The sequence below is a fragment of the Dipodomys spectabilis genome, unplaced genomic scaffold (genome assembly GCF_019054845.1).
Source record: "Dipodomys spectabilis isolate Male_0828 unplaced genomic scaffold, ASM1905484v1 ptg000049l, whole genome shotgun sequence".
NCBI classification, from domain to species: Eukaryota; Metazoa; Chordata; class Mammalia; order Rodentia; family Heteromyidae; genus Dipodomys; species Dipodomys spectabilis.
The window spans coordinates 1451267-1467188 of record NW_024870726.1 but is presented as its reverse complement, the minus strand read 5'-3'; the positions used below and the strand labels follow the sequence as shown (position 1 = coordinate 1467188).

The 15922-nt window shown below is 54.3% G+C and overlaps 1 protein-coding gene across 1 annotated transcript; it reads right to left on the bottom strand.

Annotated features, from left to right (window-relative positions):
* Positions 1-3095: 3095 nt before the first annotated feature.
* On the bottom strand, positions 3096-14240 carry Ackr3 (atypical chemokine receptor 3). The gene is made up of 2 exons (XM_042678804.1): positions 14160-14240; positions 3096-4947 (listed from the first exon to the last, which is right to left on the bottom strand). Exon 2 carries the CDS (start codon positions 4916-4918, stop codon positions 3830-3832), a length of 1089 nt encoding a protein of 362 aa, XP_042534738.1. The 5' UTR covers positions 4919-4947; positions 14160-14240; the 3' UTR covers positions 3096-3829.
* Positions 14241-15922: the final 1682 nt, after the last annotated feature.

The window sequence follows — 15922 nt, the reverse complement described above, 5'->3', positions numbered from 1 at the left end:
CATCCACATCCATTAGGGGGGACACCATTTGTTTCCATCTTAAGGGAGTGCTCCAGCAGGCCACATCCCCTGCAAGGTGCTCCTCTCTCCTCTTCAGAGTCAGTTTGGAGAAGGACACGGCAGTCCAAATCAAAGCTCAAGCTCGGGAGAGCAGATAACGAGATCAATTTCACACACCGTTCAGGCCCTGGCAAAATAAAGAAGGAGAATGCTAGGGGAAAAAAAAAAGAGAAAGAATGAATGTAGACATTTGGGTACCTCCCAAGATGAAGCCTGAACCTTGGACACAGCAGACCCTAGAGAGGTGTCAAGGGCCTGGGGCAGCCCTGGCCCTGTAGAGAGATGGAAAATCCCCTCCCTCAATGCAAACGATGTGGGCTGGCGAAGCCAGGTTCTGCGCTTCCTTTGTGTTCCCTGCCCCTTGTGCGCGGTAGTGTGGGAGGAAGCAGCTGGGTGACTGAGCTGGGCTTCAGAGGGTGAGAAAGCAGAAAGGGGCACGGCTTTCCCCTGGGTACCCCAGGGACCCCGAGGCAAGGAACAGCAGCCTCCCCTCTGGCACAGGGGCGACCCAGGAGGCTCGCATGAGGACCAGGAAGACAGGGTCTTCTTCAAACAGGATGCCCACCACAGCTCCCTGTAACCGCTGGCCGGGGCTGGAAGGGGGAACTATTGGAAGGGGACGGGTCTCAACATAGGAACAAAGCTGGATTATTTGTCAGTGTCACAGCTACCGCACAGCAGAGCTGTGAACAACTTCCCTCCATCCCCCACCTTGCCTCCCGTGAGTTTGCTACGCGGAGCACACGTTTCTGTCTGAACCCGGACCTCAGAAGCCGCAGAGCAAGGATGAGGCCCCTTTCACTGTCAGGGCCACACTCCGAGTGGTACTTTCCCCACCTCAAGTGGCCTTTTTTTTTTTTTTTTTTTGGTTGTAAGTCATGGGGCTTGAACTTGGGGCCAGGGTGCTGTCCCTGAGTTCTTTTGCTCAAGGCTAGCACTCTACCACTTTGAGCCACAGCGCCACTTCCAGTTATCTGGTGGTTAATTAGAGATAAGAGTCTCACAGATTTTCCTGGCCGGCCCAGGCTGGCTTTGAACCACAATCCTCAGAGCACAGCTTCCTGAGGAGCTAGGATGACAGGTGTGAGCCATCTTCTTTCTTTTCTTCCTGTATGTCAGCATTTCACCAATTCTTGTGCCAATCATCCATCAGGTGTCATCACCCTGTCAGGTCACAGCTATCCAAGCAGAAGGCTGTTTCTCCCGTGGCCAGGTGTACAAACACGTGTATCCAGCATGTATTTAAAACAAGCTGTGCACCCAGTACTGGTGGCCCACACCTGTACTTCTATCTACTGAGAAGGCTGAGATCTGAAGGTCATTGTTCAAAACCAACCTGAGCAGACGAATCTCCAAGGGATTTTTTAAATCTCCAATTAATCAGCAAAAAGCCAGAACTGGGGTATGGCTCAACTAGTAGAGTGCCAGCCATGAGCGGGAAAAGCAGAATGAGAGTATGAGCCCTGAGGGCAAGCCCCAGTACTAGGGCTTGCAGTGAACACACAGCTCTAGGCCTGAATTTATGGAGAAGCCAGCACACTCTCAGGACGGCGGAGTCCTGCCTTCAGCCAAGATGCTACACGGAGCTGTAGGCACAGAAAAGCCACAGATGGCCATCCCGCAGAAGCTCGGGGACAGACCAGCTTCACTGACTGCCTCTTCAGGCCTTAGGTCAGGTGATCAGCACGGGAGCCTGTGGCCAAGCCAAAGGTGAGTGCTGGGCCTGCCAGAGAGCTGGGACTGGCGACCTTGCAGGGAATTCCAAGCATGTGGCCTCACTACGCTCAGAGCCGCAGCCCAAGGTCCCCAGGGCCCACAGAGCACATCCGCCGTGAGCATTACCTAGAGTTTGTTTCAGAATCATAGTTCACTGTTTTGAGTTTTGGTGTGTGTGTGTGTGTGTGTGTGTGTGTGTGTGTGTGTGTGTGTGTGTGTGTGTGTGTGTGTGTGTGTGTGTGTGTGTGTGTGTGTGTGTGTACCAGTACAACGGGTAATTGTCTTCAGCCCTACTTTAAAAATAAGGCACAGGTAGCTCACACCTGTAATCCTAGCTACTCAGGAGGCTGAGATTTGAGGATCCAAGTTCAAAGCCAGCCCAGGCAGGAAATGTCTGTGAGACTCTTACCTCATATTAACCAGCAAAAAGGCAGAAGTGAGCAATATGGCTCAAGCAGAAGAGCACCAGCCTTGAACATAAAAAGCTAAGTCACACTTAAAGGCCAGAGGTCAAGCCCCTGTTCAGGCACCAAATAAACAAATAAACAAACAAATAAGCAAACACATATAATTTTAGAATTGCAAACTGTAACTTCAAGGGACTTTCCCTGTGTTCCATCATATCATTGGGTACTGTTGTTAATGCCTAATTATTGTTGCTACATCTAAGTCAACCACTAATCATCACACTGTTACATGGATAGAGAAAAAACATAGAAAATATAGGACTTGGTATTTTCCGAGGATTTGGGCATCTATCAGGTCTTGAAACTTCTCTCCGTGGGTAATGGCAGAGGGGCTCTGTAATCGGCAGGTCTGTTCTAAGTGAAAAGTCTGCAAAGGTAGCCTTGCGCTCTGCAAGCGTCTGTAGCAGGAAACAGCAAACAGGGCTCATGCTACAGACCCTCCGCAGGGAAGGTGGCCTGGGAAGCGGGCACAGACCCCTGCCCCGGGCCCTCAATTCACCCCAGGCAGACAGCAGGCCTCAGGCCTCAAACATCTTCTCCAGCCACCCAGCTGCACTTGTGGCTGCCAACCCCCCCCCCCCCCCCCCCACCTTCTGCAGCCATCACAGCCTGGAAAGTCTTGTAAAGAACAAAGCAAGCACTGGAGGCGCTCGGTGTTTGCCCTGTCCTGCCCCTCCCTCCACCCTCACCCAGGGTCTGGCTCTTGGCTGGCTCTGTCTTCACGCATGGTCCCCCAGCCTGCCCGGGCACACGCAGGCACCCATGCACCACGCGGTACCATCCGTACATCTCCATCTCCACACGCATCACCTTACACGCCTGCCAAGCACGCTTCTAAAACAGAGGCACATATGCAGTTTTAGGAAACAAACATCTTTATTTAAAAAAATAACTTACAAACTGAGAGAACACTCTGTTCTTCTTGTTCCGTTTTAAATGTCACTTTACAACACTACTAATGTCACAAACTGCACTACAGAGCAGTTTTTGTTCTGTATCCTGTGCCGGTACAAAACACCACACAGATATAAAACTATTGTAAATAAAACACTTCAGCCAAGACTGGCATATATTTATATATATATATATATATATAATTATATATTTATATTTATATATATATAATCTCACATCAGCTAACAATTACTGCATCCTTAGTCAAAACCGAAGTCAAACTAATCTTCAAACTCTAACAATCTGAGTAAGCCAACACGACCCCTCCCGTACAACTTTTAAAATATATTTAACCTTTCAAATATGTTTGGAAGGTATAGCAATAGTGAGAAAATAAAAGTCTTAAAACTTAAATACAAACCGCCATGTTATAAGAACAATTCAGGACACGGAAGGTTCTATGGAACAGGTGTCCCGGTGCGTCTGTCCTGAGCTGACTCTGATCCACACTCCGGCCTGTTGCTGCGCTATTGGCGTGCACAGCAGAGTGGCCGCCACCCTGGTCAGTGTGAGGCAGACGGGAGGGAAGCAGGGGGGGTCCCATTTCCTCAACGCGTCCCCCACGCATCCACGCACCCCCAGTTTCCTGTGCCCCGTGAGTTCACATGTCCCTGGGCCTCTGCGGGGCGGTGTCACTTGGTGTTCTGCTCCAGCGCTGAGTACTCGGTCTCTGACACCCTGGAGGCATCGATGAGTTTGGTGAGGCCGGTTTTGGCCGAGTACTTGAAGATGAAGGCCTTCATCAGCTCGTACCTGTAGTTGCGGTTGATGAAGCTGTAGAGCACGGGGTTGACGCAGCAGTGCACGAGCGACAGGCACTGGGTGACGTGCAGCGCGGTGAAGAGCGCGTTCTCCAGCTGGCAGGTGAAGGGGATGTAGTGCAGGATGGAGAAGACGTCCAGCAGCACCACCACGTGGTACGGGAGCCAGCACACCAGGAACACCACCACGTAGGAGAAGATGATCTTCCGGCTACTGTGCTTCTCCTGGTCGCCAGACGCCGAGATGGCTCTGGCAAGCAGGAAGTAGAAGACGGCGATGACGGAGAAAGGGATGGCGAAGCCCAGGACCACGGAGACGAGCTCCATGCCGATGAGCCATTCCTTGATGCTGTGCTCTGGGTAGAAGGAGCGGCAGTAGGTCTCGTTGCTCGAGGCGGAGGTGACGGTCTTCAGGTAGTAGGTGTCCGGCAGCGACACGCAGAAGGCCAGCAGCCACACAAGCACGCAGACCACGCGGCGTACCGTTTTCTTCCGGCAGCTGGAGGTGCTGGCGAAGTAGGTGATGGAAAGGTAGCGGTCCACGCTCATGCACGTGAGGAAGAAGATGCTGCCGAAGAGGTTGATGGAGAAGATGAGGTGCGTGACCTTGCAGGTGAGCTCGCCCATCGGCCACTGGTTATGCTGCACCAGGCTGACCACCCAGACCGGGATGGTGATGACCACCCACAGGTCAGCCACAGCCAGGTTCAGGATGTAGCAGTGTGTGTCGTAGCCCGTGGTCTTGGCCTGGATGTTCACCCAGACCACCACGGAGTTGGCGATCATGCCGATCACGAAGATGAAGATGTAGATGAAGGACAGCGTGTAGAGCAGGATGCTCTTGTTGGGCATGGCGGGGCACTGCAACGTGTCCACCACGATGCAGTCGCTGCTGTTACATGGCCAGGTGATGTCGGAGTAGTTGCCAGGCTCCGCGTAGTCGAAGAGGTGCAGGTCCATGGTGCGTGGGGAGGGAAGGGCCGGAAGACCTGCAGCAAACACAAAGGATGGAGCACCGCATTAGGACAGACGCAACTTCCGATCGATGCTCTCAGCAGATCTGCTCTCGCCAGATGGCATCTTCACCAAGAAAGGAGAAAAGAGGTCTGGCACTTGGTGACTCACACCAATAATCCTAGCCACTCAAGAGGCTGAGATCTAAGGATCATGAGTCCAAGCCAGCCTAGGCAGGAAAATCCATTAGACTCTTGTCTCCAAATAACCATCAAAAGGCCAGAAGTGTACATGCGGCTCAAGTGGTAGAGCACCATCCCTGATAAAGCTAAGTCAGAGCATGAGGACCTGAACTCAAGCCCCAGCACAGGCACACACACAACAGGCACACAACAGGCGCACACACACACACACACACACACACACACACACACACACACACAGAGGAAAGAAAACAACCCTAAGACATCTGTGCAAAACAAAATAAAACACACCCAGTCTCAATCCACATGGCACTCTGGGAGAGAGTCCTGTTTGTTTTCTAAATCTATTCATGGCTATGTTCTGGAGACATCATCAGCCTGGCTGTGCCCAGAGTGTGAAATCAACATGGTACAGGGGCCAAAGAAACGTCAGGCGGCACAGCCACGGCCTTGGTAACGCGGATGGCCCGCCCATTCTCAGCAGGGGACTGGGGAACCCGTTTACCCACACCTCCCAAGAAAGGCAGGGCTGATCCGCTCCTGGCAGGCTGACCGACAAGGGTCCCCCTGTGGCATCTCAATGAAAGCATTTCAAATCCTCTTCCAAAAGTGACTTGATGCTTTTCACCTTTCTAGAAAACCCTTCGACAAACCTGAGTCTTGGGCCAAAAAAGCCACTTGAGAAACAGGGAGCTTATGTGCAGTGTCCAGCCCCATTGCCTGTACCCCAGATCTTCACACTCAGGGTTTGCTGTGTGACCTCCCACGGGGAGCCGACCAATCAGGGCCTTCTTCCGGGCTTCCTTGCCTTTATTTGTTAGCCTGCTTTAAGAGCAGCGTGTGCCAAGGCCCAAGGCTCGGAAGCCGCCACCTGCTGCCTTTCTGGAAGGAAGCTGACCAGCCTGCCCCCTGACTTCCCTGCCCCCCGACACAGGGCCAAAGTGCTGTCACCATCGCACAGCCCCAGGTAAGGCTGTGTCTGGGAGTTCTCCGCAGCACAGCGGGAGCCCCGGGAGCTGTTTTCTGCTGTCTGTCTCTTTGACGGCCCCCAAATCCCACAGTCCTCCCCGCCCCCACCCCACCAAACCACACCAAGTGGCTGCAGGGGGTGGAGGCCCAGAGACACCTGCCCCTGACAGCTGCCTCCCGCTCTCGGGCGCATGTCCAGCTCACTTGTCACAGGTGACAATGGACTGCCAAGTTCGCTTCAGGTCATGTGAGGACTGTCTCGAAGACGGAGGAGAGCAGCCATGGTCAGGGCCCCGGGGAGCCACCCAGAGAGTCTAAACTGTAGCTCAGAAAGCTCTGATGCTAAGACCAGACGTTCCTGGGCTGGAATTCTGTGTCTTTACTCACTAGCATCTAGCTTGAGACTAGCTAGTTACGTGTCTACCACCCAAGGAAGCAGCACGTAGCTCAGCAGTACCCGGGGAGCTGAGAGAATCCGGTACCCAGCAGATGCTCTGGTCAGGGGGGTAAGAACGTGGTGGGCTCTCAGGACGGAGGCCATCTCTCGCCCCTTTAGAAGAGAAGCACAGCTTCACCAGCGCCGGAGACTGGCTCTCACCAGCTGAGCAGCAGGGGAACATAGGCTCAGAGGAGGAATAAGAAGTTGGCCACATGACATGAACAGGATCCTGAGAAGGCACACAGTTCCACACCTCCCTAGGTCCTCAGAACCCCAAAACTCACAGCAGGTGACATTTCTCCTGAGTCCCAGTTAGGAGACAGCCTATGGTCTCGGAAAGCTTCCCCTCTGGGGACATAAAGAGCCCCGGGTCTCCCTCCTGGTGCCCTCACTGCCTCAGTCTCCTCTGCTCTACTTCTGGCTTCCTGTGATGCACATCCCCACCCCTCCAAATTCCTCCTTCCTGGGGCCCACTGGCCATGCAACCAGGAAGACCGGTGTCCTCAGAGCCACCCAGCAGGAGCCTGCGGCCACCAGATTGGGAAACTGCCCCCCTCCCCCACCCCAGGAGTACAGGGGGACATCCACCAAGATGAGCAAGATGAAGTTCAGGGCAATCTCAAGTTAGGAGACACGGGCCCTGTCCTGGGACGCAGCTTTAAGGACTTGAGAAGACACACGTCTATCAGGGCTGCCAAGGACGCCTTCCAAAAGACCGGCCTGGTCCCCAGGCAGGACAGAAGCGGCTACGGCCACCCCTGTGCCCCAGCAGCGACCCCACTCCACAGATGCACAGCAGGGATCTGCTCTGCTCTCCTGTGCCACTCCAATGCAGGGATCTTTTATTTTTTTTTCCTTTGTATTTTCTTAAAATGAACCACATGTGCAGCTCAGCTTCGTGTACAGAGCACTTTCTCCTATAATTTCATCTGGCCCCCGGTCCTGGAGAGCAGAGGAGTTTGGATGGAGGACAAGCCACAGCTCCCCAGCCCAGTGGCAACGGGGACCCCAGAGTGAGGGCTCAGCTGGTGTGGCTCAGGCCTCTTCGTTTCCCCAGTGACACAGCCCAGGCCTGGACAGATGCAGCCAGGAAGCCCAGCAGGAGAAAGGGGGCCAGGCAGAGCCCTTGACTCTGCCTGGATCTCAAACCTGCCCCACAGCTCTCTCCGTGCAGGGAGACTCCTGTGAGGCCTTGGCCTCTCTCCCTGCGCTTGCCAGCCCCAGGCAGGGGCAGGGCGCCAGCGGAGAAGGTGCCTGTCCGTGTCCTTCTGGGTCTGTGACTCTGACGCCTTGCTCCCTGGCTGCCATCTTGGGTCCCAGCACGGAGGTGGAGGCAGCAAGGGCTGAGGTGCCCTTTGGCTTCTGCGTTTACCTCTCAGCACAGATCACTGATTCATGATCACAGGCAATATCTCTGGGATAGGCTCACAGCTCCAGCCACACCTGTGGGGCCAGCTGGATATGGTACAACCATTATAGTCTGAGGCTGAAGAATACAGTCAAGGTGGACAGCTCCGCTGTTCCTGACCACAGATCATCAATCAGACACCCGATCCCTGATTGGCGTGAGGAAGAGGGTGACAGACACTCAGAGGATACAGGTACCCACAGGCCCACACGCTTCCCCTTGGGCCCAAGTTAGCATCTCCGTCCTGCTGCAAGGCTCCAGCATGGAGCAGGGACAGGAAACTCCAGGGCAGGAAGACGGGGAAGGGCAGCAACCAGATCCTCCACACACTACATAGACAACGAACAGGAAACAAAAGCCAGAACCCACAAGTACCACACGCCGCAGCCCAGCCTTTCTGTCATTCAGGCACTTTCCATGCCTTGGGTTTCCAGAAGAAAGAATACTACACAGCAGTGAACCCCCTCATCCAAAATAGGAGCTGCGTGGGACGTGAGGTGTGGCTTTCGGCCTCGTCCTGCACCTGAGCCCTTCTGGGATGGTATCTGTCCACTGCTGGAGCAAAGACCTTCCTCAGCGGCTTGCTTAGGTGAGTAGGTGATGCTGAGTCGCAGACAGAGAAGAACACACACAGGAGAGCAAACAGAGGGACACGGCCCTGCCCTGTGACGATGCTCCTGGAAAAAAAAGATCTTGAGTGGAAGCAGAATTCCCAGAGTGCCCTGCACAGAGCAGGGCTTGTTCAGGACATAGAAAACAGATATCATCTGCCTGAATCTGAAAAGAAGGCCGGGTGGCCCCTTGCTCCTTGAATACAGACCAGTGTTCCCAGGCCAGCACTACAGGTCTGCTTATGCTGGCAGGCCGGAGGCAGATAACCCAGAAGACGGAGACGCCGAGGAGCCTTCCCTACCCTGCTCAGACCAGTCCCACAGCTGGAATCCACCCAGTTCTACTCCCGCCAGCCTCAGGCCAGGGCTTAAGAGATATTCTGGATGTACACCTGGAGGCTGCTTCCTCTGCCTGGGCGTTCTTCCCTCCCCAAGCAGACACGGGACAGGGCTCTGCGTAAGAGAGTGTCTGCATAAGAGATTCTGGGCGGAGGGAAAGGGACTTAAGACAAGGAAGTTTTCCAGCCCTCCGATTCCACAAGCACCTTTCTTCCTGGCATAGCTTCACGGCCTCAAGCATACATACAAGCATACATACAAACAGTATTCATTTTCTAACAAGAACTTCATGCAAGCAACAGGACTGGCTGGATAAAGGACAGCAAAGCCACCGTGTGGAATACTGTACAGCTGAAGAAAGACCAGCAAAGAGAGCTGCTCTTATAAACAAGGAGAGTTATAGCACATGGTTAAGTGAAAGATGTGTGAACACGCGCACACACACACACACACACACACACACACACACACACAATCAGAGTCCTGGCAATGAAGGAGAAAAGACCAAAATCTGGGAGTCAAAACAAAGAAGCGTCATGTTCTGTTTCTCTGCACCATGGAGACCCCACTGAGAAGAAAAGGCAGGCGTGCTGGTTTGCCTCCCCTCCCCCCTACGCTGACGCAGCTCACGGGTCCACATGGCTACCACTGCTTCCACCTGCACCCAGAACACATCCAGCGTCCAGCCCGGCCACGCACCCCGGTCACCAGGGGCTCAAAGCTCTGCTCGCAGCCCCAGTGGCACCAGGGCCTTTGTCCAGCACAGAGCCTTTCTGGAAGATGTGCCTTTGCCTCTCAGTCTTATTAATCACCCAGCAAGCGTCTCCACCGACACCCAGCCGCCGCCAGCAGCCTCGGTGTTCATCTGCACCCAGGGCTTCTCCCAAGCTCACCCGGCGTGCTGGGGGCAGTGCCAGAACTGCAAGACTCCAAGCTTGGCGCCTCTGTGAGGCGGTGGTTTGGCCTTCCATCCACATGTTCTCAACCCGCTGAGTTCCTTCTAGGGAGTTCCAACGTTCACCCAAGGGGACTCAACATGCTCCCCATGCCCCAGCGGCCGACTGAGAGCCCTTGTCAACCTCACCGCTCTGCCTTCCGGGTCTCCTCCTTCCCCTCCAAGCGCTGGGCAGCCCTGCCCTGCTCCCCGCACTGACCACACACCTCCCTGTCTCCATCTTGTTCCTGTATTCAAGGCCGCACACTCCTGGCGTCTCGTTTGTCTTTGTACGGACACCAGATTAAAGGGACAGGGCTCAGAGTGGGTGCCCAGTGAAGCAACTGTCGCTCGATCTCCAGCAAGGCCAGCGCCTGACCCACACTTGCACTGGATGGCTAACAGCCTCCAGCTGGTGTTCCTGGGGGTCTCTTCCTCGAGGCCCTGCTTCCAGGAGCTGAGGATGTGAAGCAGGAGGTCTAGCCCTACAAGAATCCACCCACCCATCGAGGAGGTCATCAGAGATTCAGAAAGACTTATCGCCAGCTCCCTGACCTGAGGGAGAGGGGGAGTTGCCAGCCTGGGGTGGGGGGCTGGGCCTTCAGGAGAAGGGTGATCCAGGAATGTTTGAGTGGGGCGTGGCTCGAATTACCAACCTGGCTGAGGCAGACTGCCTGGAAAGAAGGGAGATGCGGGGATAAAGGCCAGGCATGGATGGGGCAGTAAGGTCAGGCCTGGGCCTGTCTGATAGGGGTTGTGAGGCTTGTAGACAAGGCGTGGCTTGGGGTGGAGGGGACAAGCCGCTCAGGGAGGCTAGGGGTGGAATAGCCTCCCTGTCCCTCAGGCCAGAGGCCTCTGCTGCCCCAGGAGTCAGATAAGATAGCACTGGGCAGGCCCTGAGGCCCCAGGACGGGCTCAGATGCAGGAGTCCACCTTGGCTGCCGCACTGGACCTGGGGCCTCTGCCTCCGGCCATCTCCTTCACCCGCCAGCTTTCTGCCATATACGACCTGTGTCCTACAAGGCCATTCCCAGTCAAGCGCTGACCACCAATCCTGCTGCCCGTCCACGAACGGGGCCGGTGAGGACCCTGAACAACCACCAGGACCAGAGGTCTCAGACTCTGAGCAGGAGGGAACTATGTGCAGCAGCTCCCTCCCTGGTCCCTGTGAGGCACACAGAGCCACCTCTTCCTCTTGGCTGGACCAGTTTACACGGAGCATGGAACTGAGACGGGCCCGTCACAGAGGATCTGTTGTTCGTTGTTGAAGTGACTCTCTTATTGAGACTAGGGAAGAGCAACCCAGGCCTGGGGGAGCCCCCAGGGAGCAGCTGCCCCAACAGCTTTCTGTGGCCATCCATTAGGCCCAAGAGCACAGGGACATACTGTCTGCCCCCAGCACCCTCCCAATGGGAAACAGCATTCACTGTGGCCCTGAGTGACTTGCTTTTATACAAGTAAGAAACCTGTATGACATGCCAGCTCAAAGGTAGATAAATAACGGAGCGAGAAACCCACGCCCTGCCTAACTGTGGCACAGACCACCTGCTCCCAGGGCATACTCAGCCCTGCTTGACATTGGCACCCGGGACAGCCTCACTCACATGAGGGACTGGGGACTGGAATGAATGCCAACCCGGAAGCTAGCTGGTGCAAGGCTGTGACCTTGGGCCCAACAGAGCAGACCCAGAGATCCCCACATGTGGCTTAGCAGATTGGAGTGGGAGCCCCCGCCCCGGTTAGAACCAGGAAGAGGCCATGGGAGGGGCACCAGGCCAGAAGAAGACACGCATCCCTAGAGGTGTGCCACATCAGGAGAAGCAGAAGGTGCCAGCTCTTGGGAGGACACGGCCTTTGAAGTGCAGACTCCCTGCTCCAGCTCCCTCTATCTGTCCCTTGGTCAGCAGTGGTTCATGGCCACCTGAGATAGTCCTAGTCTGCTTCTCGCCCAGAACAAAACCCAGTCCCCTTCCAAAAGGACTTGCAGCTCTGCAGATCTGCTCATAAACCGTGCCGTGCCCCCTCACTTCCTTCAGGAAGAAGTCGGGGTTCGTTTGGGGAAAAGATTCCTTTGTTTTTCTTCTGCTTTTTTGGAACATTGTGAGGAACAAAAGCACCCGCTATTCCCAGCAGAAAGCCATCAAGTATTCAAAACCAGGCCAGCCCTCCCCTCCGACCTGTCCCCCTCTCTTTCTTCTGGTGGCCTGCTTTCTTTACAGCCGAAGATGTGTGCTCTGGAGCTCCGCCTTTCTTCTGTGGACTTTAAAAACACTTGTCAGGACACAGTGTTCTGTTTCTTTATAAATTGTACCTATACACATGCAATCCCATGTTCTTAAGAGCAAAACCAAGTCCTTGAGTTGCCCGATTTGAAAGCAGAAATGCCTCTGGGGCCAAATTCCATTCATAGTCCACAAAATCTCTGAAGAAAAAAAATCTAAAGATCTGAAATGCTGGGGTCCCTTTTGCCCGTCTCGGTCGCACTTAAGTTTATAAAGTGGCCGAGTTTGAGTAGCTTCCACCAACTTCCCAGTGTGGAATTGGAAACAGGAGTTCTGTGCCCCAAACCAGCACACAAAAAGCCACTGTTCTGATTAAGTAGGGGGTTTTGTGTTTTCTTTTCTTTTCTTTTTTCCTCCATCCAGCAAGCCTATTCCCCGCCCATTCTGAGCTTGATTAGAAATCATAATACATTCTCAACTCCGAAGACTTGCTCTTATTACAGGGCAGTCACCCCCAAACTCTTGATTCAGTGACATGCAAGCAAACTACATTGGAAAATTTCTGGAACTTAAAAAAATATATATATGAGTGCAAATGCCTGACCCTTAAAAAAATAAAAATAAAAAATAAATAAAACTCCTGACAGGCGGCAAAATGCAATGCAGGCCAGTCTCAGCTTTCCTGGGTTTCTGCGGGGTCCCCAGCGCCTGCACCCTCCTCCCCGAGGCCCCCCCGGGGGCCGGGAAGCCAGCAGTGTGACACATTCAAGTGTTTACGGCAGGGAGAGCAAGGGAAAAAGAGCAAATTGTTTCCAAACCACAGCCCCATGGGCAGCGCTGCACCCAGGAAAAGCTTTTGCATCCCGGGCCGGCTCTGATTATCCCAAGCCAGCGATTTATCCAGTTAAAAATCTATGGAAAGTTAAGCAGGGAAACCAGAGCCCTGCTCTCCTTTCTAGTCCTGTCTATTTGAGCTCCGAGTTTTCCTGGACTGAAATAAAGGCATACAAAGGCAGCATCTGTGTTTTAAAAGGAAAGAAGAAAGTTACCACATTGAGGCTTGGCAGACTCAATTCTCAGAGATGTCACTGCCCCAATACCTTCAAAGGGTTCTAAGCATTTAAGAAGAGGCTCAGTGCCCTCAGTAGAAAAAAAAGCTAATTAATTCTGTTGTAAGCAAATGAATGGAAATGGAGAAGAGAGGAGAGGAGAGGAGAGGAGAGGAGAGGAGAGGAGAGGAGAGGAGAGGAGAGGAGAGGAGAGGAGAGGAGGCCAGCTGGTCTGACTTTTACAACTTCTCTTTCTCTCTGGAAGTTGTGCATCTTAGCCAAACACACACTCCCACCCCTCCTCTCCCCCGCCCCCCCTTGAACTGTCATGCATGCTCACCAAGCCCAGCAAAATTCACATTTTACCTGAAAAGTCTATGTGAAGTTGGACTGAGCACTTTCTAAGACAGCAAGAAATACTCAGGTTAGCAAGGATGCCAGTAGGAGCAAGAAGACGGGGCTGTGTAGAGCACTCCTGTCCCAGCCTCTGGGCTGCAGGATCTTAACGGCACAGAGCACGAAGTTTGAATTGAGTCTGCGATCATTCACAAAGAATACATTCAGAGAAACTTTCAGTCCCGGGTTCTAGTCCACTGAACAATGCCTCTTGGGAGAGAGTTTCTCTTCTGCCATGCTGTGTGCACAGCCAGTTCTACACCACACTCGGGACAGGTCAGCAGTGCCATCGAGCGACTCCTCTGCGCCCCCGGGCAGGCAGGATGGCCGCTGCCCCTCCGCAGGGATCCTCTGCTAGCTGGTGCTGAGGTCCCCACAGCCACAGACACACACCAGATCCTCAGATCTCTCCAGTTCCGCCCCCCCCCCCCCCGCCCCAACAAGTGACTAAAGAAAACTTCTGCAAGGAGACACGAAGCCCCGAATGAGCTCAGCCCTTAGCAACACGCAGCCTGCCCTTCAGAACCAGACGCCAAAGCACCCAGAAACCAGCACCCAGAAACTCCGCTGGAAAGGCTGGAGTGGCTAAAAGCAGGTCAGCCGGCCCTCCTCCCCCTCCCGTCCCCCACTGCCGCAGCACCCCGCGACACCCCCACTTTGGTACCTCAGTCTCTTACCTCCTGGCTGGCTGAGCCGCCTTCCTGGCTGTGAGCTGTTGAGCTGGCTCTCGGGCTCCCTCCGTGCTCAGCAGTTTTGTGGCAACTGTGAGCTCCGGGGCCGCAGGCCTGCGTTATATACACTGCAGAGAGGCGCCTCTAGGTGGCAGCTTTGTAACCCTCATCTGGGCCTGCAACCCCCCCCACCCCCATCCTGCATGCACACTCCTGCACGCACGCACACTTGCAAACCATGCTCCTCTCTGTTGTTTTCCTGCACTCTGGGGAAATGCCAGCCTGCCTTCACTCACAAAGTCTAAATGCAAGCACTAGGTCTAGACCCCATGGTGGGGAAATGTCAGCAGAAGAAAGAAGCCTCACTGCTCTGCCCTGACATCGGATATCGATCTGCTCTCAGGTATATCTTTCATAATCCCATTAACATCCCCAGTGCCTTTGAATGCCTGTAGCTCAACTGAAGACTTTGTCCCAAGATAAATTACCCTGAACTTCTGAACTGCTGTGTTGATATCATTAAGCCTGCTCTTTCTTTGTTAATTCCACCAAGAAAAAAAAGTCTGTATTTTGCTATGAGCAAGTAATAGATCCTGCCAATTAGTATAACCCAGAAGTAGGGTAACGCATCTTTATGACAGATTTCTTTTAAATGCTCCTATTTGCAAAGATCTTGCAGTTATAAAATCCTTGAGAATCTACCAGATGACCTTCTACAGGGCCTGCCCAGTGCCAGACACACAGTAAAAGCTAATCAACCAAAGGCTGTGATAAGGTCCTCTCCCAGGTGAGTCCAGCAAACACTTCATTATTGTCATTATTACTGTAATTAAAACCTGCATTCTTATCTAGAAGTGTATTGTTAAAGTTGTCAGTTGGGGAATCCAGCCAAAACAATGTGTAATACTCATTTCTAATGTTCCATTTGGTAACATCACCCACAAGACACCACCCAGACTTTCACTTTTAAACCCGTGCTGCTCTAATGTGGGGCCTGCCTGCCTCCCTCCCTCCCATCCCCCTCCCTCCTCCTTCCTCCCTCCCTTCCTCCCTCCCTTCCTCTCCCTCTTCTTCCCCACAGCCATGGGCAAGGCTGGCTTTCATGTTGCTCTCTTGCTCTCCTGGAGTTCTTCAAAACCAGGATGTGGAGGCAGTTGCTATAGGCAATTTCTCCTGGGCTAAGACTTTCTAGGATTCTTTTATACATCCACTGAGAACGACAACAGACCATTAAATGCCAGACCTGGAATCCTGGAGGTGAGAGTCTGCACAGAAACCGTCTAACAGAAGAAGGTGTTTAGACGAAAGCTTGGCGCGTTACTCTGGGGGCCGGGACTCCATCTGTGGGGACGCGGGGTGCGGGCCTGCTTCCCTGCCCTGCAGTGGGGGGGCAGCAGCGGTGGGGTGCGGGCCTGCTTCCCTGCCCTGCAGTGGGGGGGGGGGGGGCCAGCGGTGGGGTGTGGGCCTGCTTCCCTGCAGTGGGGGGGTGGGGCGGCAGTGGGGTGCGGGCCTGCTTCCCTGCCCTGCTGGGGGCAGCAGTGGTGGGGTGCGGGCCTGCTTCCCTGCAGTGGGAGGGGCGGCAGTGGGGTGCGGGCCTGCTTCCCTGCCCTGCAGTGGGGGGGCAGCAGCGGTGGGGTGCGGGCCTGCTTCCCTGCAGTGGGGGGGGGGCGGCAGTGGGGTGCGGGCGTGGGGTGCGGGCCTGCTTCCCTGCCCTGCTGGGGGCAGCAGTGGTGGGGTGCAGGCCTGCTTCCCTGCCCTGCAGTGCTGGG